The sequence below is a fragment of the Psammomys obesus genome, unplaced genomic scaffold (assembly GCF_907164565.1).
Source record: "Psammomys obesus unplaced genomic scaffold, mPsaObe1.curated_primary_1811, whole genome shotgun sequence".
Classification (NCBI taxonomy): Eukaryota; Metazoa; Chordata; class Mammalia; order Rodentia; family Muridae; genus Psammomys; species Psammomys obesus.
Genome location: NW_026585698.1, coordinates 13,557,402 through 13,584,225, shown reverse-complemented (window position 1 = coordinate 13,584,225; position 26,824 = coordinate 13,557,402). Strand labels below are relative to the sequence as shown.

General features: G+C 55.7%; 2 protein-coding genes across 2 annotated transcripts in view; one reads left to right on the top strand and one right to left on the bottom strand.

The window, feature by feature from the left end:
• Positions 1-16,786, bottom strand: part of Gnaz (G protein subunit alpha z) — a 47,767-nt gene extending 30,981 nt beyond the window's left edge. The window contains exon 1 of the mRNA XM_055598942.1: positions 16,584-16,786. The gene's annotated coding sequence lies outside the window, so the exon portion shown is untranslated. The remainder of the gene's footprint in view (positions 1-16,583) is intronic.
• Rsph14 (radial spoke head 14 homolog) overlaps positions 1-26,092 on the top strand; it is a 70,340-nt gene extending 44,248 nt beyond the window's left edge. Inside the window, exons 4-6 of the mRNA XM_055598943.1 lie at positions 21,387-21,612; positions 23,322-23,458; positions 25,803-26,092. Coding sequence (XP_055454918.1) covers positions 21,387-21,612; positions 23,322-23,458; positions 25,803-26,044 — 605 coding nt within the window. The 3' untranslated portion in view covers positions 26,045-26,092. The remainder of the gene's footprint in view (positions 1-21,386; positions 21,613-23,321; positions 23,459-25,802) is intronic.
• The last annotated feature ends 732 nt before the right edge of the window (positions 26,093-26,824 follow it).

The window sequence follows — 26,824 nt, the reverse complement described above, 5'->3', positions numbered from 1 at the left end:
GCTCTGCTTGGTCTAAGCCTGTAGCTTATGGGTCCTGATGCTGGCCCTGCCCCCCGCCCCAGGCATAGGACCTGACAGTGCAATGCCTATACCCATGGCAGCCAGAACCTGCTAAGGCAGAACTGGGCTGTGCCAGCGCCTGGTTGCCTCTACCCCTGGCTTTCCTCTTCTCTCAGGGCCTCCTCCACAAGAGCACTGGAAAGGCAGCTCACACCTGAGTCCCCAAGGGTCTTTTTCCAAGCCAGTTGACTCTAGCGTGGGAAGGTTTATCTGTCAGCATAGAGGTGGGGCTCTTTCACTACCTCATCCTAATTTCTCACAAGCCTGGTCACCACCAGTCTAGACCCCTGGCTACCATCTACTAGTCTCTCAGGAAAGCCTGCCTCACGCTGAACCTGCCCACCACAAAGGGCGATCCGGGACAGCAATGGCTTTGCACGCAGCACAGAGATACTTGCTGGGGAGAGACTTCAGCTCCCTGAGGTTTATATCAGGCTGAGTGGATGGAGAAATGGACCTACCTAGGACCCAAGACTGTTAGCCACAGTGAGCAGAACTCCAAAAAGCTTGTGGGTAGCCAAGGCCCACAGTACATCAAGGTAGCGAAGCCACATTCTAACACCTGGTTGGGCTCCTAAGTGTCCCCAATACCACACCTCTTGGGGGCATGAGGGTTCCCACTGTCTTCACCCCTAATCGGAAAACCTGGCCTGGGTGTCTCCTGCAGGGAACAGCAGCACAGGTGGTCACAGGTCCTGAGGTAATCAGGAGTCCCTCTCATGGAGTCTTTCCTAAGCCACGGGAGCTGCTCAGATTGCTTGCGCCTGCCTGACCCTGGCCTGCTCTGCTGTTTCCCAGGGAGGTCAAGTATTCCCGAGGTGGGAATGAACCTCAGCACTGCCCAGACCCTCTTCCCACTTTTCAGATGCCCTCTGGCCACTGCCAGCCTTCTATGAGCCCTCAGCACCCACATGTGGTAAGGGAAGGGGGCAGAGGGAGGCTGGCCCAGAGGTCGCAGGCTGAGCTCACCAGGCCCTCCTTTCACATGAGGCTGTCAAGCAGAAGTGGGAAGTTCCAGGTCCACAGCCAGTCCATATATCAGGCTGAAAGGACGAACGGGAACAGTGTATCTAAGGTTCCCGGAGGCAGGCCCTGGGCAGTTCACACACTACTGGGTGCCCAGTCACCCGCCAGGAGCATTCCCAGGCTAGCAGAGCGCCTTCAGCTCTTTTTATGAGTTCTTAGCTGGGCGTGGTGGTACACACACCACGAACAGATTCTTCACGAATCCATTTCTCTTGTGTGCATTCTCCAACAGCGGAGGACAGCTTTGGGCTGGCCTCTGGGCAGGTCTGTCTCCGGGAAGTCACAGTGGGCTTGGGGGGAAAGAGCTGGAACCAAGCCAGAGCTTCCTTGTGTAAGCTCCCCTAGAGCAGGGGCATGCCTCCTCCAGGGGAAGCAGGCACTTACAGAAACGGGGCCCAGAAGCCTGTGGCTACAGATGTCTACTTGGCGGACATGGATACTGCCAGCCCACACCTGTCTGTAGGCTGCACATGTTAAGAGTAACCCCGGGGGTTGGCTATGACTTTGTAGAAGTGTAAAGACCCTCTCAGGGTAGTCCGCAGGACTCAGCTCTAGTCACCCCAGCCTCTGTACCCACCCCCTGCATGCCTAATCCGACCACATCTGGGTATAACCTGCTGCAATGTTTGTCCTGAAATGGATTTATCTTTTTTTTTTTTTAAACTTAACTGTATACTTTAAGAAGAACTTGAAGTGGAAAGCCAGAGCCATTCATCATAGAAATGATCCAGAATACACAACAATGAAGGAGCCGCTGCCAGCCGGGGCCTGCAGAGGGGCCAGGCGAGGTCACTGGCTGTTTGCTAAACAACAAGGATTAGTGCCTGCTGGATTGGGGTGGGGGAGCCACGCTGCCACCAAACTGCAATATTGAGAGATGTAAAAGAGGATTATTTCCTGGCAAGAAAGGCCAGCCCAGGACCCCCTAGGGCTCGGTGGCCTCTCTGTCCTTTGCTTGGAGAAGCTGGGCTCTGGAGCTACTGTTTTCTGGGAATGCAAATGGGATGTACAGTGTCTCAGGGGCCCTCTCTGCTGAGACACCTAGGGGACAGGATTATAGGGTTGTGGTACCAACACTGCACCCCTTGACTCCGGCCAGAGGCCTCCTCTTCTCCCCCTTCTCTCCTTAGCTGCACTGGCATAATTTGCAGCACCCCCTCCAGGCTCTGCTCAGCCTATCTTAGGTCTGGGCCTGGGCCTAAGGCTCTCTACTCTCAGATGACTTGAGCCCCATTGTGGTTTGCTCTGCTCCAAGCCAAGTGGTAGGGGTTGACACAGAGAGGACAGGCTGAGTTTGTGTCTCGAGGAGCTCACATTTTGGTCAGAAGGTAACCAGACCATTCCCGACACAGACCAGCGCTGTGGTGGTAGGGACATGATGAAGGCTGTAGAACAGGGCTGGGGAAGAGTGGCTGAAGACACGACGTCCTGAGCTGATCTCACGGCCAAAGGGGACTGCTGGCCACCCGCAGGTTATGCCCATGCCAACAAGGAAGGGTTCAAAGTCTGGGAGTGGCCCTCGGAAACGTGAGCGGCTCCCGGAGGAGGCCAACACTAGGTAGGAAACTGTGGCGGCTGGGCTGAGTGTTCCTGGGGAGGGCCGTGCAGAAATGGATGCCACGTGGGGTACCACAGGCACCGCCAGGCGCCCAGAGCAGCAGTTTCCCTTGGTTTGGAAGAGGCACTTTTGCGTTATTACACTCCAGTGTAAGGTGCCCGGCGGATAGTACCTTGGGAAGGCTGAGCGCAGTCAGGGAGCTGGAGAGCAAGTGGAGGCAGAGCTGAAGCCACACTCCCCCAGATGACAGGTACGCACACTTCCTCCTGCTCCCACTGGAAGGGCCTTTGCGAACAGTGGCTGTTCAGCTCTCGCTGGGCCTTAGAGTCAAGGGCAGCTCTCAGCCCGGGGCCGAGTGGTGGCAGTGAGCGTGTGGGATCCAGCCACGTGCACGCAACAGCCTGCTCTGGCCTCCTCCACCCGTCTTCCCTCACCCGCTGCGACTGTCTGCAGGAAAGGTCTGATAGTTCACTTAGGCCTTTGATAGACAACATGTGTTTTGAGACAGAAAAGTGGTATCTTCCCAAGGAGATTAGAAACCTCTGCTTGCCTTGATGCCAGTGACACTTGGACAAAAGACAGGGCAGGCGATCCCTCCAAGGAGCTGCTCTCGTGGGGATGGGGCCTGTACCTCTTCTTCCTTGTAACCCTATAATGCCTCCCCCCAAACAAAAACCAACCAGTTTCTGCCTTCCTGGTTCTGTTTCATATTCTTCAGGACCACTCTGCCTATGGGACACTCTTCTGTCGTGTAAGGTGGGCACCCCTGTTCATATCGGATCCTGCCCCAGGAAGAAAGGGCAGGCTGGCTCTCCCCTTGGCCTCAGGGATCCTGGGTCCTCCCAAGGTTTCCTCCCTGACCACACTGTGGGTGCGGTCTTCCTGTGATTCTCCCCGCCATGGGCTTGTCTGGGCTACTGCTCTACCCCCATCCCCCAGCCGCCAGCTCTGCTTCCTTCAAAGCAGGTGCTCTGTGAAAAGATCTGCGGAGCAGATGGATGGGAAGATGGACCAAAACCAAAAGATGTTTGCACAGAGCTCAAAGCTTCCCAGCGCTCCCTTCAGAGCACATTACCTAACGTGACCTCACTTAGGAGGGAGGGGAGGGGTCACACACCAACAGTCCATATGGGCCTTGGGCCCTGAGGTCTCTGCTGGTCCATGGACACCCCTGGGTATTCTGGGATCTGGTTCTGGGGAGATTCCAGGGTCCCTCTATCTGCTTCCCTGACTTTTTGGCTCCTGCTTTCCGTATACCCTCCTTAGATGGGTGACTCATCTGTCTTTCCTGTAAGGAGGCCTGTCCAACAGAGACCCCAAACTTAGCAGTTTCTAGTTCCTTCCTCCCTGTGAGGCAGGAGTCCTCCTCCCAAAGCCCCACCCTTAACTGCTTCCTACGCATTCCCTACTAGGTGCCCCGAGACCTCTTCTACCTGGTTCCTGGGCATTCACGCCATGCTCTCCCTTCCTGACTCTCTAGCCCCTAAGTGGTGCTCCCCCATCGCTGTCCAGCCCTCACTGCATATTCCTTTCTGCCTTCTCTGCCCCACCCCTAGTCCCTTGTCCCAGTCTCTCCTCCCCCTTTTTGCCTATGACCCCTTTCGCCGTCTTCCTTGAGCTCTGCCCTGTCCCCTCCTCCCGGTCCCTGCCTCCCCACCTCTCTTACCGGCCCCTGGACCTGTGTCCCACTCTCCATGCCAGAAGCGCCTCTTCCCTTCAGCTTGCCCCTACACACTCCCACCGAGCTTGGGGCGACTTTTAGGAATCGTTAGCCCCTCCTGTCTTGGAGGAACGGGCTTTCGGGCTGACCTTCCCCGGGAGCTCTAGAACATAACCAAGCAGTCCCCTCCCACCCTTGGTCTGTCTCTGTGCCTCCGTGTTCGTGCGGTAGATCACAGTTCACATCTTCTCAAGTCGAGGGCTGTCCCCCAGACAAACAAACGAACAGGCGGGCACCAGTAAGGCGGGGACCCGCCCTCAATGTAATAGGTTATTACAGACGCGTCTCTAATCCCCGTTAGTCGCCACGCACTGACACCAGAGAGGTGGACTGATGGAAGAGTGCTAAGGAACGGGACCCAGTCACTCGGTACAGATGTGCGTCTGTTTGCTGTAGAGACACCAAAGCTCAGGTCCACCCTGCAGCTGCCAGCACTGCCCTTGCCCAGCTGCGGCCGCGCACCTCATGTGACACCCAGTCCCCTTTCTCCACCACCCATGTGGGAGGAGGCGGCTGCTGCCCGACCCCTTGGTCGTTATTACTCCCTGGGCCCGACCAAACTGTCTCACCCACACCAGACCAGGCCTCTGAGGATTCGCCAGTGGCCTCTCTGATTTCTGCTGAAGCCCCTCCGTACCCATCTTCTGTTCCTTTATGGAATAGCCAAGGACGTAATTATAATAAGGACAACTGGCATAAACACACTCGGACAAACATGGCTGACTCACGCTCAGGGGTGCCTGAGGACCACCTGCTGTCCTGGGTGCTGCCATGGACACGGGCCAGCACGGCACGCCTCACAGGGAGAGCGGGACCTCAGGGAGTAGAAGACAGAGGGAAGGGGGTTCCGCCCACCAGTTTCCAACAAGGCTTGCAAATGACTTTGCATTTCATTTATCACAAACCCTGCAGATGTCCGAAAAACAACAGAATATTCAGGGCATTACTGATTTGGCTAGGAAAATATGACTATGTTTGTAGGTTTTGTTGGTTTTTTTTTTTTTTTTTTTTTTTTTTTTTTGCAACCATTCAAAAGTCAATAAGACTCTGGCCACTGAGTTAGCTTCTCCATGTTGCCCCTATAACCTTGCAATTTGGCAGGAGGTCCCCCCCTTTTTTTTTTTGCCTCTTCCAAGCTCTTTCTCTCTCTCTCTCTCATTTTGAAGCTAGAGTCCAAGTTGATACTAGGAAGTATAGGAGTGTACATACAGTGCCCCTCCCCCAGCCAGCCCCCTAACCCAACCCTCACCCAGCTTTCCTACAGCTGGGCAGGTCACAGCAGACTGTTAGTGTCCTGCTGCTAAAGGAAGGTGACATGAGAGGCCCCTTCCTGTGTCCCTGTGACTCTGGCCGGCCACATGTGTAATCTTCTGGCCCACAGCCACCAAGGCTGACCAGACAAGAGGTGATAGCTTCAACTGAGAGCACTGACTCAGAAGGAAATTTGGCCAGGACTGTAGAGATAAAAATGAAGAGTTTGACCTACAGAAGAGAAGGAGAAAAAAAAATGACAGCCAAGAGGTAGGGCCTTTAATGAGAGCCACATTAAATGCTCTGCTGCCTGGGGGAAGATTAACTGCTCTTTCTTTTTCTTTCTTTTTTTGGTTCATTTTTGTTTTTCGAGACAGGGTTTCTTTGTGTAGCTCTGGCTGTCCTGGAATTTACTCTGTAGACCCGGCTGGCCTCAAACTCACGGAGATCAGCCTGCCTCTGCCTCCCTAATGCTGGGATTAAAGGTGTGCACCACCACCACTGGCTTAACTACTGGCTTAATCAGTTCCCTGGGAACTGTACTGGACCTCTGCAGATTCCTGCCCTTGTCTTTACCCAAGACACCCATAATCTCTCCCTGCTCCCCAAAGTTCTCCAGGTGAGTTTTGAAGTATGGCTCCTTCGAGAGGCCCCTTTCTCCTCCTTGCTATTTGGAAGGTGAAATGCACCCTCTATCTACCAGTTTCCCCTTTCTTCCTGGCTTTGTCCATGGCCCTCCTCTGGACCCGCTTAAGCTTACTCCTGTGTTTAGACTCAGCTCATACAGATATTGTGTGATCCGAGTACATATTCTGATATGATCCTTAGGTCTGAGAAGGGTCTAGGAATGTGCATTCTGTCAGTGCTGAGACCTGCCTGAGGTTAGCAGACTGGGACCCTTGTATCTGTTCTTTATCCAGCAGGAGGTTGCTCCTACCAGAGCCTACACCTCCAGTTACGAACCTGCACAGTAACAATCTCGCTGGGGTCCTTGAGAGGAAGAGGCTAGCTGGACATGGCGGCACACACCTGTAATCCCAGCACTGGGAGGCAGAGGCAGACGGGTATCTGAGTTTGAGGCCAGCCTGGTCTACAAAGTGAGTTCCAGGACAGCCAGGGCTACTACACAGAAAAACCCTGTCTTGAAAACCAAACCAAAAAAAGAGGTAGAGGCTGAGTGGAATGTTTTGTGCTGAGGCCAGTGAAAGGAGAACACCCAGGAAAAACTCTCAGGGGAGTGGGGGACTCAGGACAGGATTCTGGGGAAGCTAGCGCTGTCAAGTTTCACCCTCGGAAGAACACTGGACTGACCTCAAGGGGAGCTTAGGAGAGGGAAGAGCCCTACTTTGATGGAGAGCCTGATCATCACAGGCATTTCCAGGAAAGGAGGCTCCAGGACCCTGCTGCAGATACCCACGGGTGTGGGAATACAGTCGGTAACAGTGTAGGTACAGGGACAAGAGGTCCTGGGGGCACTAAGGCTTCCACAACACACTCCGGTCCGTACGTTCCCATTGCTCCCTCTCTGACAGGGCACAGTCCTCAGGTCCTCAGGCCAGGCCTGGGCCCTTCTGTTATCCTTCTAACTCTATAGCCTGGTCACTGCACTCAATCTGCTCAGCCTGCCTCCTGGACAGACTGACCTCGAAGGTGTCCTTGCTGTCACCAGCCCCACGTACCTGGTGCTCAACCAGCAGCGAAGGGCTTCTGGTTGATATAAATAAGGCAGTGGGTCTCTGTTCTTGTGCTCGGAGCCTTCTTTCTGTCCCCTGCCATTATAGTTGAGAGCCAGGGGTCACGGCTGTGCCAGGGCCCAGAGCTCTGCTACGGGGCAATCTCCAGCTGCCTCCCCACCCCCACCCCTGCTCACCGCCTCTGCTAATCTCTGTCACCTAGGGATCCCTCTCAACTCGGGCATTGGTACTGTAGTCTCGCCTTTGTCAAAGCCTGTACAGTTTTGTTGAGAGCCGTCCGACATCACGATTCAGAAGCCTCTTCCTTGCTGATCACATGTACAAATGGAAACAATCACCCAAATACCCGACGCTCCTACCTCGCAGTACAGTCTCCTCCTACGACAACATGTCACTGAGCAGCTCACGGACGGTGCCATGCCCTCTCCTGTCGAGGTCAGCAGTGTAAGCAGCACAAAACTGAGTGAGGGTTGGGAGCAGGGACACCTGAGCACTCCTTCCCCCTGCTGGTGAGTCCCAGTTCTAGGGTCGGGGACATCCTCTCCCTACAGTCTCTGAAGCTGGTTTTTGTTGTTGCCCTCCCTATATCTACTTCAAGCTGCTCCAAAGCACCCCCCACCCCATTGGCCTGTTCTCCCTGCTTTGGTGCTTGCCTTCTTCCTGTGCCAGTGGCGGGGACATCTCTAGGCTCTAGAGACTAAGGGCCAGGGACCCATAATGCATCCTGACTCAGAACATACCCATAATCTGATACCAAGTATGTGCATTTGGAGCGAGTGGAGGAACCCCAGAAGCTGAGGGAGGAGGGAGGCTCCCTGGAGAAGGCAGGTGGACTCAGGGCGCACAAGAGTGACCCCGGCAGTGCGTCTGTGCAGTCCCTGCTACAGGGCAGGGCAGGGCTGGCAATGAGCATTTGTGAGTGTGTGTGTGTGTGTGTGTGTGTGTGCTCGAGCGCGTGGTGTTATCGCAGAGGAAATCGATGCCTGGCACCAGCCCAGTGTTTAAGGAAAATGAATAGATTTTGGCCGAGGACAAAGAGAGTTTGATTAATCAGAAATTGGATAATGGAGGCAACACTCTAATTATTTTTCTTCCCGGCATTTATCAAGAAATATGTTTGCGGTGCATATCGGAGGTAGCAGAGCGGGTGAGGGGTGCAGCTGCTGCAGGGCGTGTCTGGCCTGGGGACAGGCCGTCCGCACCCACACTCACTGGCCAGGATGGGTGTGAGGCTCCTGGAAGCCAGTCCACGGGGTGTGACAGGTCCAAGCCCGCACACACCTGGGCCAGGTAAGGCTGAAGAGGACAGGCCTTGAAGAGTGGAGCTGGGCGGGGAGGGAGTCCCGGGGCAGGCCTTAGTCAGCACAACCCCACCCTCATGGAGCCACCACTGCTCTCCTGACCCCGAGCCTCCCTCTCCCCTGGCTCTGCCTACACAGCCCTAGCACGGGTGCAGGGCAGAAGGGCACACACCACCACACCAGGACAAGCCACCTCTCATGAGGCTTCAGGACCCGTGGTACTGGGACAAAGGCTGCACCAGGACAACCCTCGCCCAGGAGAACCATCAGGGGATCCCCCAGCAACGAGGGGCGTTCCCCATCCTCTGGGACTGTGCAACACCTTCTGTGGAAATTATAGTTTAGTGCTCTCTTCCCATGGCCACCTGGTCCACACAAACAGGAAGGCCTCTTGGGGGTTCCACACTGGAATGAGATGTATGCACAGGAGGAGCCGTGGTCTCTCTAAGTGACCTCTCTTAGCTCGCTCACTCACTCACTCACTCTCACATGGTCTACACAGTGAGGCTGCTATGGGACGGGGAGGAGGCAGGACAGCAATCAGAGAGAAGGGACAGTCACCAACAACAGCCAAGATGCTTTGAGACATTCAATGCCAATGAGAAAAGTGCTGAGGAGGTAGGTGAGTCCTTCTCTGTGTGTGTGTGTGTGTGTGTGTGTGTGTGCGCGCGCGCACGTGTTGGGTATCAGGGCCACAGGGCCACATTCCCAAGTAAAGAGATCTGGAGATGAGTAAAAGCTGATAGGCAATGGACAGACTGTAATAGCAGGCTGGCTAGCTGCTGGCAAGCACGGTTTCACCCTGCCAGATGAACTTATAGGTATCCCTAACTAACCATGACCCTTTCCCCTCTGAGCTACAGCCTGAGAATCCTCTGCTCCACCGCGTGCTTCCGGCAGCCGCTCTGAATCTGGAATAGGACACTGAAAACTCTCTCACCCTTGACTCAGCCCAGATCCCCTGATAAAAAAAAAAAAAAAAAAGAAAAAAAAAAAAAAAACAACAACAACAAAACCCAAAAAACGAGGGGGTCTGGCGTGGAAGCTCAGCTGTAGCATGCTTGCCTAGCGTGAGCAAAGGCCCGGTCTGGGCAAAGCCTGGGTTCCACCCCTACTACTATAGAACAACAACAACAAAAACAATGAGCAAATAAATACTAAACGTGGGAAAATTAAGGCAGAGAGGAGAGGGAAGAGGGGAGGGAGGGAGGAAGGAAATGGGAGATGTCTCAGTACCTCTTGCTCCCAGCAGTCCTGCTGACCTGGCCTGAAAGGCCGATTGGCCACTGACTGTGTGTGTCTGCTGCTTTCCTTCCATCAGGACTTCGTTCTGTCCCCGAAGGGCAGTTTCCCGTGGATTCTCTCTTGTGTGTCACTTACACATAAATTCCACTTCCTCGACTGATCAAGGTCCCACTGAGCCACGAGGCTCGCCGCATCACCAGGGGACCAGGAGTCCATCTGAGGCGTCTGACTGGGTATCAGAAGCCGGCAGTTGACCTGTGTCTGGCTGGTACGTGAAGCATGGCCAGGCCGGCCGGGGCCCAGCTGCTCTCTCTTAGGGGCAGAGGGCTAGGCCGGGCCACCATTCTCCACGCCAGTCAGCATGTGCCAGGCCTCTGCACAAAAGGGACTCAAAGGGACAGTTCTAGGCGCATCTACTCGCCAGAGCTCCCTCCTCACCAACAGGCTTCCTGGGTGCCATTTTCTCACAGGTGATCACACACACACAAAGCCCTTGCCTCAGACTTTGACACATCTTTCATTCTGACCCAAGAAACAATAAAGAAACAAATAAATGAAACAAGTAGGTCAGATGACTGGGGCCTGCTGAGGGGAAAAAGAGAAGTGGGAGGGGCCTAGCCACAGTCGGGTTGTGAATGAGGTTATGGTGAGGGCCCGGTGAGCCTGGCGCAGGCATGGGTTCAGTGATGTGAAAGTTCTCCCTGTATGTGGCCCTGTGAGAATCCGAGGGAACATGGCAGCACCTGCAGGGCCCGTTCTGCCCTGTGGAGAGACCTGGCCTGCAGCGCTGAAGCCAGGAGTCAGAACTGCCCTGCAGATAGGGGAAAACATTCTTCTTAGGCTGGATACAAGGCAGCAGAGCCATGGCGGCTGAGGAGGCCAGCTCCAATGCTTCCTCCACTGAGTGACCAACCTGGACCCTCAGTTTCCCCCAGGGGATGAGCCCTGGGGTTAGCACACAAGGATCTCCACAGTCTGCTTACTTCTGTCATCTCTTTAGAGAAAAGGAAACTGAGGACCCAAAGGGTGAAGGGCTAAGGAATAAAGTGCAGTCTGAAGGCTGCACTCTGCTCACCAGCCATTAAAGCCAGAAAAAGGGGGATAAGGGTGCTGAATGGAAAATGCCCAGGGCTTGTTGCAGCCCAGCACTCTGGTTGCAGCAGAAGCCAGAGCCCGTGAGCTGGCAGCAGGTCCACAGGTCCAGTCAGGCAGCCTCCAACATGCCTCCCTGTGGCCAACTGGGGAGAAAGTCTACAGAGGAGGAAGCTGAGAGGTCCCCATGCTGCAGAGAATCCCAGGTTCCTCGATGCCTGTCCTAATCGTGGCTTGGCAAGTGCGGTGCTTTCCCGAGTCCACTGAGGCATTGGTGGGTCCCCCATCCCACCCCGGCCAGGTCTCAGTCTCCTCAACTAAAACTGAGGCAAAACCAGGACCTTCTTCCACAGTACTGAGTGTGTGTGTGTGTGTGTGTGTGTGGTGGGAGGGGTAGGTAAGGAACACTTCCTGTCCCCTGGAAGGTACTTGGCTGTGAAATCCAGGGCAGATCTGGCGTCTCCTCCTCGGGAAGGTCCATGTCTGGGCTCTGGGGAAATGTGAGCGTCATTCTAAACACATCCAACCCAAAGTCCAGCAGAGCGCCACAGCACCCACGGCTCACAGGGTACCCTCTCTGAGGGATCAGGGTCCGGGCCAGGCCCATCCAGGAATCCTGTCTTGGCAGTTCCCGGTCTTAGGGGCAGGGGTCTCCCTCTCAAAGGCTCGCTTTGACCACAGCCCTACCAGCACGGCCACAGGCCACAAGAGCCCCTGGGATAAGATGTACTTCTGGTTGATTTCTGCTGGAGGGAACGTCGGCCCCTCCCTGCACTGTGGCTTTTGACAGTCTAGCTTCCTAGCACTTCTTGATGGATTCTCGAGGGACGTCTCTAAAAGAGAGGTATACCTTAATTTAGAAGTGAATAACTCAAAACTCTGTGATGTAGCAAGCTTCTGTGTGTGTGTTGGGGGGGAGAAAATGAAAAAGAAAAAACTCATGGAAGCCTCTTATGGAGCCGCCAGCCACACCTGCCCAGTGTCCGACCGTGGCTGGGCCTAAGATCTATGTATCTCCTGCTACCAGCTGTCCGAGTGGCTGCTAGCCACTGGGGACAAAACGATGGAGGGGGAAAAAATGGTAACTCCCAGGGAGCAATCCTTAACGTGTGGATCCAGGAGAGCCAAGACAGGATCACAGCATAGCTCCTGACCCTGCTCATAGACCCACTCAGGTAAAAGAAGAAAGGGGCAGAGGGCCGAGTCGGGCATGCCACAGCCCAACTTGTTAGGCCTTGTGCTCGGCCCACTGCAGCCCAGCACTGTCCCTGCAGGTCCCCATGGGTGGGCCGGCCTCCCAGGCATACCAATAGGTGGCGGCGGGGTCCCTCTGTCAGGCCTAAGGCTATGCAGCAGCCATCTTGAAACGCTTACAAATGCCAGATCTTTTGATGCTCTGGTCCCAGCACTTATCGCAGGGACCCACACTCTGGGGAATGCCTTCTCTAGCTTCCTAAAGGACTGTCACAGTGGAGCAGGAACCTCACTGGTTCCCAGTCCTCCAACTCCAGCTTCATCCCCTCAGGATCTTGGATCTTCAGTGACCTCACTGGCCTGCCACCTCCCAAACACTCTGATGCCAAGGACCCCAGGCTGTCACCACAGACTTCGCTCTGACCACGATATGGTCAATGCCTGCCAGATCAAAAGGAAGAGATTCCACAGTTCCTTCCTCTTGAAGGAGTCCTCATGAGTCTCCTTCCTTCACCAGGGCCAGCTGCATCCTTCCAGTGGCTCAGATAACACCCCAGCACTGCCATCTGACTCACGCCCTCTCATCCCCTCTTTCACCCCCCAACTCCCCCTCCATTACAGGGTTAGCAGCCCCTCGCTTGAAATACTGCCCCAAGCGGCCTTGGGGGCTCGTCTGAGCACGGCCTGCTTTTATTTCACTTATCTACCACTTTTTTTTGGTAGTGGGGATGAGACCAAGGGCTCCCTGGTGTTTGCTGACTCCCCCCCCCCCCCCCCCCGCCCCTCGCCCCCCACTGAGAGCTCTACACCCAACAGAGCAGAGCACTTCTAAAGGCCAAACCGGTCCCGGTTCCTTCTCTGTTCTAACCCGCCCCAGTCCTCTCACTCAAGAGTGTGTGCCTCACCCGATCCAGTCTTCAGACCCTTCCCACGTGCCAATACTGGGCTCCTGCTACCTGCCCTTTCACACGTGCCTAAGAGCAAGTGTGTGGTGTGCGGACGTGTATGTGTGTGTATGTGTAGTGTGTGTGTGTCTGTGTGTGTAGGACAGAGGACAACCTCGCACACTGCACCTCTTCGGGTTTCTACCTTGTTTTCTGAGAAGGGGTCTCTCACCAGCCTAGGTCTTGATTAGGTTACACTGGCCCAGGTTAGCAAGACCCAGGGACCTGCCTGTTCCGACTCCCCGACTCCCCGTCCCCAACAATGGGATTACAAGTGTGAGCCACACCGCCTGGCAATCAGGCCCTCACACTTGAGTGTCAAGAACTTTGCTGACTGAGCCCGCTTCCCCAGCCTCCTGGCTCCCCCCACCCCACCCCTGTCCCCCGACTCCTGCCCTGCTCTTTATTTTTGAGATGAGGTCCTGCTATACAGCTCAGGCAGCATCAAACTAACCACCTCCTTGCCTCTTCTCATGAGCTTCTCCCCCAGTTGTGGACACATCAAAGTGGATGGCTGATGTGGAGACCCAGGGCAGCATTCTTAGTCCTTTCCAGATGACGACAAGACGGTTCAGGGAAGATGAATCTGGATTAGAGGCCACAGGACCAGGGCCTGTCTCCATGGCTTCTTGACTAATGGCTCTAGAGCAGAGAACCTAGGTGCTCCTGGCCCCTCCTAAGGCTACACAGAGCACAGTGTGGTCTCTGCCTGCCTGGAGGTAACTTTTGGTGTCTTCCCTGGGCACTTTTCCCGCCCATGTTCCTTTAAGTCAAGCGTAGGGTCTCCTAGGTGGCCTCAGCCTTGCACACCCGCCCTGGGCTTCCTTCCTGGGGGTTGTGGGCGAGCAGTGGGCTATCTACTTCCTCCACGAGCAAGCCTCAGTCAGCAGCGGCTGGCACACCTCTGCAGCCACCCAGGATTTCTGGTGTTTTGAGGCTTCTGTGGGGTGGCTCATAGTCCTTGCTCGGTCCTGGCACCCTGGGGAGGAAGCACACACTCACATGTGTTCACATGAGCACACCACCATCCGGGTTCATATGCCAGACTACTGGGTAGGTAGACTGGGGCACACTCCCAGGCTATCTGCAAGATGACTCTCTCCCATCAGCCTGCGTGCAGGGAGCTCGTGGCAGTGGTGTCTGGATTTGGCCACCCAGACATTGCTGGACTCACCATGGGATCTCTTGAGGTACAGCCTGAGACATTTTTTTTTTTTTTTTTAATCATAAGGTACCAAAAGGTCTAGGAGTTTAGGGATAAGAGAAAGAATCCATCCTCCATGCTTCAAAGCCTGAGTTCCATGGCAGGTCCCTGGAATGGACCAGGCATGAGGCATAGACCATATACCCCATGAGGGCAGGCAGGCTGTGTTCTTGCCGGGACACCCTGAACCTCAGCCAACAGCTGATGTGTGTGTGTGCGGGGGAGTTGTGTGAGTGTGTCTATCTTTGACGGTGGGCACACTACCAAGATGAGTAAGAACCAGGCCCTTCTGACAGAAACCGAAAACATCTCTGGGACCAAGGGAGCACACAGATCTAGGGCAGAAGATGAAATCGGCCTTCTATAGGGGAAGAACCTTGTCTCTGCATGCCTCATTTAAAAAAAAAAAAAAAAAAAAAAAGCAAGCATGTGTTAGAAAAGCACACAGAGAGTTTTCCAGCAAGGCCAGCATCCCTTCACGCCCAGAGGAGAAAGTGAACGGAAGGGGCACGACATCATCCAAGCTCGGGACAGTCCTCTGCAGCTTCCTGGGTCCCTCAATGGTCCCCCCTACCACGGTCCTCATTTTCAAACCTTCCCTACTCCAGACTCACCAGCTAAACCCTGGCCTCCTTCAGTGCAGGTGGCTTCATCGTGGCTAAGGAGGGGACTGGATAGGTTGGTTACCCAGGGATAAAGTGCCTTGCAAGGGTGGTCCTGGGTTCAGAGGCCAGGAGCCCCCTCAGGTCTCCAAAGTTCTTTCTCTAACACAACTCAGCTCCAGGGTCACAAAGCCATCCCCCTTTGTAGACATGGAGGCTGTGGTGGTCACTCAGACAGCCTAACAAGCAATGGTGTGTCGCCACGGTGCCTCTGTCCCCTTCCCTTCCGTGCTTTTCTGGCTTCTCACCCACCTCTCCCTCCCAACCCCTGACTCCTCCCCAAATACACCCTGTGTTTTCACCCAACCCAGCTGCCCCAGCTTCTGAGCCTCCATTCATTCTCTCCCCTCTGCCCACATTGCTCATTCTGACCGAGCCGGTGTCCTTCAAGCTCCAGTTCAAATGTCACATTGCCCACAGGCAGGTCTGACCTAAGTCTGGGGTATCTCTCTCCCAGGCCCCTCCCAAGCCCCCCTGCACCGAAAGGAAGGCCTGGTCATCAGAGCACAGCCATATTTCCCCCATAGGAAGGTGAATCAGTCCTGGGAGGGCAGGCCCTGTCCACTCCCACCCTTCCACCTCAGCACCGGGCCCAGGGGAGCCAGTACTCAGTAAATGTTTGCTTAATTGAATCTGGCCAAGCAGCTTCCTCTAGACAGGGGCCAGGTTAGCAGAACTGGATGATTCCTAGGGCAGGGAAACCACTTGGGCAGAAAAGAGTCTGTCAAGGATCAGGTATTTTGCTCCAAATCCCCTCCCCAGACAAGGCGACCTCAGTTACCAGCCTGGCCCTTCCACCCTGAGACTCAGACTCCAGGGAACCCTGGTCTCACTTGGCACTGCTTTCCCATCCTCCTCTCTGTAACTGGATCCCCAATTCTCGGCCTAGGCGGATTCCTGCTGTCCTCATCCACACAGGCTCAGCACTTCCCTAAAGGCAAAGAAAGCCCCCACAGATCCACCGCAGGATCCCGGCCAGAGGCCCTCACACCCCTCCCCAAACACCCCGCCGCCTTTTAAGGGAAAAAAATATTGAGCCAGGGACACATTACAATCGCAGCAGGTCGATACTCATCTCTGGCTCCAAATGCCTCCAAGGAACCTGCTCCCCAGCAAGAGCGATGACCGAGAACAGCGAGCCGCTGTAGCGGGCCTCGGGGCCTTCTCTTCCCGTTCTACCAAGGCAAAGCGCCCGAGCGAGCTCCTGACACCTGCGGCTGTCTGCACCCCTGGACCCCCGGATGGAGACCCTCGCCTGGCGTCGTCGCTCCCGCAGCCACAGCTGCTCAGGGCATGCAGTGGTCCCACATCATCCTCGGCGCCCCTAGCCCCATCTCATCTGGCGGCAGCCTCCCTTCCCAAGGGCTGTTGGGCCACCGCTCCTCCCTCCCCAGGCACCTGTCTGGACCGTGGCCACCCCCTGTCCACCTCGCAGACAACCCCACCCTCGCGGCTCCCCTACGCGGTGGGGCATCCCTGTCTCTGCACCCCTACAGCCCAACAGATCTCGGGTCCCCAGCACAAAAGGCCCCAAGGCCCCGGCCCGGGTGGGGGTGGGGTGCGCCCCAGCCGCGCCCCCAGCCCCGGGTTCAGCTGTGCGCGCCCGGGCCGCTGGTGCGCTCGTTCACTCACCTCCCGGGCGCGGCTTCGTGCGTCGGTCGAGCTGCACCCGGCGGGGCGGGGCCGCGAGCGTCGCGGGGCTGTGGCGCCCTGGTTGTGCTCGGCACGGGCTCCGGCGCCCGCGCCAGGACGTGACCGGTCCGCGGGTGGCACACACGCTCCGCCGCCCCGGCCGGCTCCCTCCTCCGCCCTCCCGCGCCGCCTGCCAGCGGGTCCACCCGCCCCGCACCGCGCCGCCGCCGGCAGGGGGCGGAGTCGCGAGCGCAGCCCGTTGCCAGGCCAACCGCGGGCGGGGCCTGCCGCCCGCCTGCCCCGCGCCACGCGCCGCCCCCCTCCCCGGACCGCTAGCTCCGGCTCGTTTTCCATTGGGCGGTTGCTGCCGACGGACGTGCAAGCCGCCCAATAGCGACGGGCGGGGGCGGGGCGCGGCTGTGCGCGCGCCGCCGTCCTGCACGCGCTGCTGGCTCCAGCGGCGGTGGCACTGCACTGCGCCGAGCCTCAGCGAAGGCACTTCTAGCGTCTTGGGGAACCCACCCCGAGACCAGTGTAACCGTGCTTCCTTGCACCCTGGTTTCCCGGCCCTACCTCAGTGGGGTTTGGGCTCGGCCCTGGAAACCTGCCCTCCCACCCCGTCTCTTTGCCAAGTACTGTGGGTCCCGGCCGGCTTCCCTGGATCCTGTCGTCCATCCTTGAGGGCGCGTGAAAACCTTGATATTAGGGTGAAGCTGGCGAGGTTCACGCGGCGTGTCGTTTGTCCTCTCTCCTGCTATGCTTTGCAGCACGTAGGGGCACTTCTGGAATCCCTCCCTCCGCCTCCCCCGCTCCTGCCGCCCAGCAGAGAGACTCAGAACCAGATCGGTGAAGCCTGCCCCCTTTGGAGACTACCCAGGAGACATCACACTCTTGGCAAAATGCACCTAAGTGTAGGCTGTGAGAGTCTGCTCTCGGTATCAGGAGGAGCCCGTGTGTGGATCTTGGCAGGGGTCACCTTTACACCAGCACAAGAAAGACTCAGGCCAGGGGTCACCACGGCAGTGCCTCTCTGTCCTTTCCATCCTTGTAACTTTCAGCGTAGTGTGTGTCTTAGAGCCCAAGATGAGGTGGGAGCCATGGCCTTGCGTTGGTGCCTGCCAGCTGGATGCTTTGGAGGCAGAACATCATCCCACCGTCTCCTGGGAATGTCTGCTCTCTTGTGAAATGGGGGCTGTGGTACTGCATTATCCCAGGGGGACAGCCCACCTGTGAACATGCTGCGGGACAGGTACTGGTTACTCAGGCCAACCTCGACACCCTTCACTTTATACACTGCTCCCTAGAAGGGACCAAGGAGGCTAATCTGTCAAACAGGGTTACTGTCGACTCCTCATAGGGTTAACATATTCAGGAAATACACCTTAGTAAGTGATTGGGGCTGGACAGACACTGTTTGCATGGCAGGTTCAGGGGTCAGAACTCAGCCCTCTGCAGAGGACGAAACCAATGCAAGAATTAGATTACTCTCTAAGATACTCCGGGTATCTTATGGAGCAGAGGCTAGCCCCTGGGAGTGGACACCAAGGCTGGCTGCTGTCTCCTGGACCTGACTCTGGCAACTACCACAGAGTGGTAGCCTCTGCGTGGCGCATACTTTTAGAATATAGCTCCGTGCTGTTTTAGAAGACTCTGGAAGCAGAGGCTGGAAAAGCAGCATGATCATCCATCCCCATAGCTGTGTTGTTACGGTAGTCCAGCGGGGCTCCGGGGGCATACGGCAAGGAGAGCAACACGCACTAGGCTAGCTTTTTGAAGAAAGTTGCTTGGGCTGGAGCCATGGCTAGGGCAGTGTGGCTGGGTATCAGAGGGAAGTTAGTTCCAGGGTGGGCCTGAAGGGATGTGAGGTCCCCTGAGAAGCCAGGAAAGCCCAGCTTGTTCACACTGCACCTATTGGATATGGAAGGAGACCAGGAACAGTCACAACCAGCTACAGGCCTTTGGATGAGATTGAGGAGGTTGGCTTAAGAATCAGCAGAGAAGGGGAGGGAAGAGGGGAGAAGAGTAAGGGAGGATGGGACTAGGAGGAGAGAAGGAAGGGGGCTACAATTAGGATGTCAAGTGAATAACTAATTAAATAATTAAATAACTAATTAAAACAAAACAATAGAGTAAGATTAGCTTTTTACATCTGAGAAGGCAGTGGCCGAGTATTATATTATTTTCGATAGGTGTGGACTCAAAGACCACGTGGGCCGGATTACTGGGAATAATCAGATTAAAAAAAAAATCTTGACTAGCACAAACTGAGGACAGTCAGTCTACAAGGCCTAGTGCAGGGTAGAGCCTGCTGCAGCGATAGACTATCAGGGACACGTGTTCCTTAATGACCTGCCCCTAGCTGGCTCTCCAAGTAGCCTGCCCACTACCCCGGTGTGGGGTGGGGCTGTCCTGCTCCTCCCTGGATCTTCAGCTACCCAGGGCCTGGCCTTTAGGGATGGCGTCTCTCCCGACTGGCTTCTTTCTGTGCTCCGCCTCTTCCACACCCAGGACTCACCGATTCTCAGGCCATGGCAGCGGGCTGGGTTTCTGTACTCTGTTTTTCTGGGGTCTGTGCAGCCCACGCCCCACCCTAACATGCAAGACTGCCCCTGGGTGGGTTACAAATAGCTGGACCCATCACCTGTCTCTTAGCTGAAAAGAAACAGCACAAATGACCAGAGGAGACATACCTGACACAAACTTTATTTTTATTCACTCCCGGCTCCCGCCATCTCCAAATGATTCTTGGTCCTGCTGCTTGGTAAGTCTTGGAGCAGCAGCTGGAGACAGATGCCTGAGAAACAAAATCTGAGGTGTGGAGGGTCCTGGCTTTGCCTTCGGCTAGCAAGTCCTCAGGCATTAGACTTGCTCTCTGGGCCCGCTGAGGAAACCAGGCTCAGAGATTAGGTCCAAAGTTACACAGCTGGGAAACGACACATTCAGGCATCAAATCTAGGCTTTGGAAGTCTGTGTTGTCAATAAAAAACAAACAAACAAAGAAAACCCAGAGGGAAAGTGGCTTCCCTGAACCATCCTGAGATCCCTGAGCACTAATGGGCAGAGCCAGTTGCTACACCCAGACACCCCAGGGAGAAGCCAGATAAGGGCCCTAGGAGCCAAGGGTCATCAGGGAACAGGAGGAGCAGCTAGAGCTTCAGAGGTCCCTGCCCCGCCTCTCTACCCCATCGCCACCATCACCTGTCACCTGCCATCCTCAGGGACCAGAGGAAGCGAAGCAAAGCAAAGCAAGGGGGTGATGCCCTCGAAGAGGAAATTCCCCGGTGCTAATTGGCACTGAGAGACCTTTAGGCTAATTAACCTGTTCATTTGCCTCTCTAGAGTAAATTAGAGGGTTTAGCTGGGGAGGCCTAAAGAGAGACATTTGCTGGTGGCCACCTCCTCAGGGGCAATGGCAGGCTTTGTAGCGGGCACAGTGGGCTGCCGGAGAGGCTTGGCAAGAGGGGACTGCAGCCAGGCAGCAGTCACAGGTGGCCCTTGTGCTGCGGGAAAGAGAGCTCCCCTTTGTTCCCCTCTCACTGCTGTGAACTGGGAAAGCCTGGGGCTCTCCGGGTGCCGTCTGTGCCTGGTTCCGGGTTCCCCAGAAGGAGAGGGGTAGGCCCTGCTTTTGGGCAGGGGGGGGGGGCGTCCTCTGGTACGCTTCTGGTACCCTTACCCCTATGGTCTGCTTACAAAATGCTCCCCACAGGTTCGTGTGACTGGACACCTGCTACCCAGCTAGTGGCACTGTTTTGGGGGAGGTTGTGGGACCTTTAGGACATGGAGCCTAGCTGGACAGAGTGGGTCAGCCGGAGTAGGCCTTGAGGTCTCTAGCCTGGCCCCTCCACCCATTACTGTCTGATGTGTGTACACAGCCCCAGACATTTACAAAAGCCCTTGGCCAGAGTCTGGATTCCTGTCACTTTCAGATGGGGACACAGATCCTTTGGGGACAGCAGGTAGTGTCTTATACCCCATGGCTTCTCTCTCAGGCTCTATTCCAGGCTCCCGAAGCCTTGGCGTAGCCTGGATATGAAAGGACATGCTATGCTTTGCCACCACTCTGGGGGAAATTTAATTTTTTTTTTAACCCGTGACAAAAACACTTGAGAAAAAGCAACATAAAGAAGGGAAGCTTTGCTTCGGCTCATGGTCGTCTAGGCTTCAGTCCTAGCGTTCACGTGGCTTCATTAGAGAGCATGATGGTGGCAGCTGTGCCAGGGCAGAGCCGCCTGCCTTCTGGGTAGGCTGGGGCAAGGGGAGAGAGAAAGAGGGGGAGGGTGGGAGGTGGGAAAGGTGGTGATTGGGAACAAGACAGAATTTTCAAAGGCAAGGCCCTTGTGACCTGCTTCTAACGGACCCCGCCTCCTAACAGCTTATTCAGCTTGGGACTCATCACGGATTAAATCACCGACAAGGCTAATTGACGGGGTAAATGCCACCATGAGCCAATCAGCTCTCCACGGAGGCACTTGCTGGGGATCAAGTCTTTAAAAACCCACGAACCTTTGGGGATATTTTCTGTCTAGCCCATAACAGTGTGGGAGGGGAGGGTATATCTGTGTGCCTGAATCTGCAGCAGTAAGCTGCAGCCTCTCAGGCCGCTGTGCCACTCAACCATGGTTGATGCCTTGGAGGCATACCTCAGTCAAAGAACTTTCTGTGTTTGGTCACTTCTCAGGTCTAGCTCTAGACCTACTGCATGTGTGAACTCCTTTCCAGTTCTCGAATCGCCTCTCCCAGGCAGGGTGATTAGCCCCGGGGGGCGGGGGAGAAGGACCCTTAGCGCCTCTTCCTGTTCCGCAGGTGCCCGGGGCATCGTCAGCAGTGGCCTGATCCCCTCGCTGGTCTGGAAGCTGCAGACGGAGAACGAATACATTCAGGAGCTCATCCTGGACACTCTGGCCCCGTGCCTGCGGGAGGATGCCAGCGAGGCCCTCAACAGCCAGGCTGTGCCCTATTTTAAGGAGAAGCTCCTCAGCGACTCCCCCCAAATCCGAAGCAAGGCTGCTCGGGCGCTCATCGCCATCAGGTGAGGCCTGTTTTGCATTGGCTGAGGGGAGCACCTCCGTAGGTTTCTGCCGAGGGTCAGAGAGGGCCATCAAGCTACCCTTGACCTACCCGTAGACCAGCAGTGAGACTTCACCTTGCTGTGTCTGCCACAGGGCACGCACCCAAGCAGACTTCCTCTAATTTCCTTACGCCCTGGGGAAAGGAGGGCAGTGGCTGAGAAGTGTACCCTTTTCCATCACGGTGAGTGACCATGGTGCCTGGCCTGAGGCTGAGCCATATCTCAGCAAACTCTCTCACTCCCATCTCAGACACGCCCAGCTAACTGGTCACCTCCCCACGGGGAAGAAAAGCAGATAAACTCCAGTGATAACAACGATAACGCGGTGGCCAGGCATTGCCTACAAGGTCAACGGTTTGGTTAGACAAGTGCCAGGGAAGGTTGCACCACAGGGTCCAGCTTAGCTGTCTGCCTTTTGAGGCAATCCAATGGAAGCATGAGCTCTAGTCATTTGCCTTGGTTCACAGGCTCACTGTCTAAATCCTGACTTGAAGCACAGATGAGTCCTGTGCCCTAAGGGGAACCCTTTGCCGCTGGCCACACCAGCCTCAGCATGAGGGGGAGGGGAGGCCCTGCCATCCCATAAGTCCTGGGCATCTTGCTGGAGGGCCAGGCTGCCATTCCTGGGCCTGGATGCCTCTTCTGAAGGCTTGTTACCGTTACCATGCACATTCCCACACCCACCCAGAGTCAGCCCTGTCAGGTCTCTGGCCAGAGGTCCCCGAGCCCATTACCACCCCTCCCCCTACTGTGCCACCCATGCAGTGGGTTTCTCCTGTTCCCTGCTGTGGACCAGGGGCTAGATTATGTGCCCCAGCAAGCGTCAATCGCCGAGGAAGCTAAAACCCGGCTCCTTCTTCAGGGCCTGAACTAGCACGCACCTGGTGTCCCTGAGTACCTCAGGACAGCCCTGCAGGTGTGACCTTGATAAATCACCCCAGGGTAAAGACCAACGGCCCCCAAAGCCAATGGCCTCACAGCATCACAGAGTGGCGGCTGCCAGATGTGTCTCCCAGACCGTGTTCCCATAAAATGCCTGTGTCTTCTGAGGTGTTCAAAGTTCTGCACACCGAGAGTTCTGTGGGCAACAGAGCAGGGAAGCAGTGGGCCAGCAGTTAGGCCAAAGTCTGTTCATTTGTGTGCCATGTCATTACCCTGGGGCCTGCGAGGAGGCTTCCAGGCTGGGAAGGCTGTCTCCATTTGGGAGGATGATGCCAATCCTCTCCTGGTCGAGAAGCCCTTGGAAAGTTCGCCACCCTCATCTTCACGACTTCATACAATGCTGGGGTGAAGGGTGAGCAGAGGTCACCCCGCCTCGGCCCGTGGCATCAGCTGCTGGGCACCAGGCTGCTCATCTGCTCACCCCAAGTGGAGCAGCCTGGTTCTTCTCTGGCACAGCTGTGGTCAAGCCGTCCTGCTGCAGGCCACACCCTTGGCTCTTTCTCTCCCTCGTGTGGAAGGCAAGATGGACATGTCTGTATTCATGAGCACAGCCTAGAATGAAACTCATTCTCCCCCTGGGTCTCTTTATCTTTTTTCACTGGCAGTGAGCCACACTCGGACTAGTGATCTTCAGGGCTTCGGTCATGGCAGTCCGGGAGATCTTATCTTGGTGTGCGTCTCAGGCCCTTCCTCAGTCTTACACCCCCTCTGTCCTCTCTCTGTCCCAGCGTCCCTTTGGAGGGCAAGAACCAGGTGTGGCAGCATAATGTCATTCCTGTTCTGGTGGAACTGCTGGTAGATCCTGACGAGGAGGTACAGGCCAATGTCGCTGGGGCCCTGATGAACGCAGCGGTGACCACTGAAGGTAAGGCGAGAGAACCCCATGGATCCCTGAGGCCAAATGGGTGCAGGCAGGAGGGTGGAGTGACCCTCCCTCCCAGCTTGTCAGCAGCCACAGTGAGCTTTCCAGCTTTCCAGTCAAGGGCTAAGCATTGGCCTATCAGGCCTCTGGGCTCCATCAAAATCCACGTTTTGCTCCATTACTGAAGTCCTTTTGAGGTCTGGTCCAAGGTTCGGACCCCTCTCATCTTCTAGGACACAGTGGGCTGCCTGTGACTTCTCACAAGTCCCCCACAGGGGACCCCTGCCCCCCTACACCAAGCCATTTCCCAGGCTAAAGACCTTGCCTGATGCTGGTGTTACTTCTTAAAACTATTTTATTTTTGTTTCTTATACCTCTTTCACCTTGCTCCACCCCAATTCCTTCCAACACCCCAACACCAGGAAGGAGAGAAAGAAGGTTAGTGGGGAGAGGGCGCACAGTTCTCTTACACTGCTTCCTGCTGTGTAGGGTCATAGTTCCTTGGAGCAAGCCCAATCTTTGTTTAAGGATATCCCCAACTTCTTTTCATCAAACTGCATCAACAGCAGCCAGGATTAGGGGGTGGGGGGGGCAAGGGGTGGGGAGAGGGAACCAGCAGCCTTCTTTCTCGGAGCCCCCTCAAAACTCTCTGGGCTCTGGTGTTTATTCCCTCTCAGAGCCTGCACAAGGCAAACAGTCTCCTGCTGTGGACAGTCTGAGTTAGTTCCATGTCCCACACCTGGGATCAAAACAAAACCATGTTCACGTATCAGAAGCCAGAACTGCCACAACAGCCTCACAGTCAGGTCTCTTGTAAGCCGTGACTCCGAGACGGATTAGTTTGCTATCTGTGATTCTGTTATTCCTGGGACTAAGCAGATCCTGGAGCCCTTGACCTTATGTGTTTCTTTCTTTGAAAGAGTATTTTTTGCTAATTTTAGTTATGTGTAGATATGTGTGTGCATGCGTGCATGTGTTTGTATGTGTGTGTGTGTGTGTGTGTATTCCCACCCAATGAGATGCCCCTTCCCCTGGAGCTTGAATAACAGGTGGTTGTAAGCTTCTTGATGTGGGTGCTGGGAACAGAACTCAGGTCCTTTGCAAGAGCGACACTATTAACCTCTGACCCCTCTCTGCACCCCTTTCTATGGGTTTCTTGATCATAGTGACTTTTCTCAAGTTGTAGGAAAGCATCGTCCCCTGAAGCTCTGAGGCCAGGATTCCCAGTCAGGCAGACTTCAAGGCTAGGCCATCCAACCCCTGGCTGAGGAAGGAGAGCCAGGGCAGGCTCCACACCAGATAGGCCAGGCATATGGCATTCTCTTGTCTTGCCCCTCGTACCCGCTATCTGAGCTTCCTGAATGGTCCACACTCCTCTGCTCCAGCCCTGCGGTCTCTGCTTCCTTCACATTTCCTAAGGACTCTGTGGGTCATGGATTTGTAATCAGTCTGTTTCAGAGTCTCCCAATGATAAAGAGGCCCCTGGAAGCTTCCCGCTGGACCCCACGAGTCAAATTTGAGACACACAGGAGAAGACCCTGGGGCCTTTCTCAGTCGTCAGCCTTTTCCCGTCATTTGTCCTCACCGAGGGAGTTCTGCCTGTCTGTGGAGCAGGGTGCCCCATGTGTCTTCCCATTGGGGTACCTCAGTCCAAGCTCATGTGGGAGGACTTGGAAGGCCAGGGACCCACCAGGCCTCGGGGACAATTTCCAGAGACACAGTGACCAGGCCCTAGGGCCGTGTCATCCATTCCTAGATGGGTCTCCAAGTCCCTGCTCTGTCAGGCTCTGAGCTGGACCAATGGAGCTCAGGGGTCTCAGCCATGGGTGTCTACAGCTGTCAGGAGAGGTGCAATGATGATGGATGTGGAGGAGAAGCTAGCCTTCAGGGCAGGGAGGGGATTCAGGCTTGGGGCAGCGGCCAGCCTCCTCTGAGCCTCCTCAGAGCCTCAGGGCTCTGCTGTTAAGCTGCACCTTCTTGCCTGACGTGCTTGCTTTGTGCCAAGGGCAGGGCAGCTCCTCAAGAAATACCTGCCACAGAATCAGATGACTGATTATTTTTTCCTTTCGAAAATACTGTGTATGCCATCTCCTGAGGTCTTATTTCATCTCCTGAGGGGTAGAGGGACACAGCTGGGCCGGTGAAGGGACTGAACAGGCAGAAGAAGAAAGAAAGAGATGGCCCTGGTTGGACCCAGCGGGGCAGTGGACCACCAATGGGCAGGGAAAGAAGGTGGGCACAAGTGGCATGGCTCCTGAGACATCTCAGGCAGCAGGTCAGGGGTGGGGCTTGGGGGACGGCACCTTTAGTGCAGATGAGTGTGGAACCCAGTGTCTGTGGCCCGCAGGGAAGTATGCAGCACTTGACGCCAATGCCATCGGCCCGCTCATGGAGTTGCTCTGTTCCAAACCCACGACCAAGGTGATCCTGAATGCCACGAAAGCCCTCACCATGCTGGCTGAAGCCCCCGAGGGCCGCCAGTCACTGCAGGCCCACTTGTCTACTTTCCAGCGCCTCCTGATGCATGACATGGAGGCCATTCGGAGAGCAGCCCAAGTCGCCATCAAAGTGATTGAGTGGAAGCCGTGACTCCCTGTGGGGCCGGGGGCCTCCCTCTCTGCCTCAATAAACGAGTTGAATCTCCCCATGCTGGATTTCCAATGCCGCCTCATGTTCCCAGAGCAATCCTTGGAGAGGAAGAAACATCAGACCCAGAAGGGCCTTGTTCTGGGAAGCACAGGTCCATCCCGCGCTGGGGAGTGGAAGGAGGACCGAATCCTCCGGGGACGGCGGTGAGAGGCACAGGAGTGGGATTGGGGCTTGGAAGGTACACAGCTGGGACAGGTACTGGGCAAACTGTGTGTTGGATGATCAGGACCCTGGGGTGCAGCTGAGCACAGCTTTGCTGAGCACTTTCGCCTATGCGTCTCCTTGCGAGGAGGCCGAGGGGCAGAGATCAGCTGGGAAGGTGGTTGGGTTGCCTGTTAATGTGCGCTCATCTAGTTCTGCCTGAACCAGCAGGGGATGGATGCCCTGGTTTGCAAGGCATCCATGGTGTGCCCAGCCTCTGCTGGAGGAGCTAAAGGAACAGAGCAGGGCTTCAGGGCAGAGCTCTGGGACTAAGACAGACCCCCGTCTCTTCCCCAGGAGCTGGCTAAAGCTCCCACCTCACCAGTGAGAGCTTAGTTTGAGAGGACTGCTCAGAGTAAATATTATCAAAACCAGAACCCCCAAGAACCCAAGTGAGCCTCTCCTCACTGTCCGTTCAAGGAGCCTCAGGGACCCTCCTGGTTTTCAGGAGAAGCCAAGACAAGTGTGTGTCCTGGAATTAAAGGATTGGCTCAAGTGGGCCCTCTTCTACCAATGGGG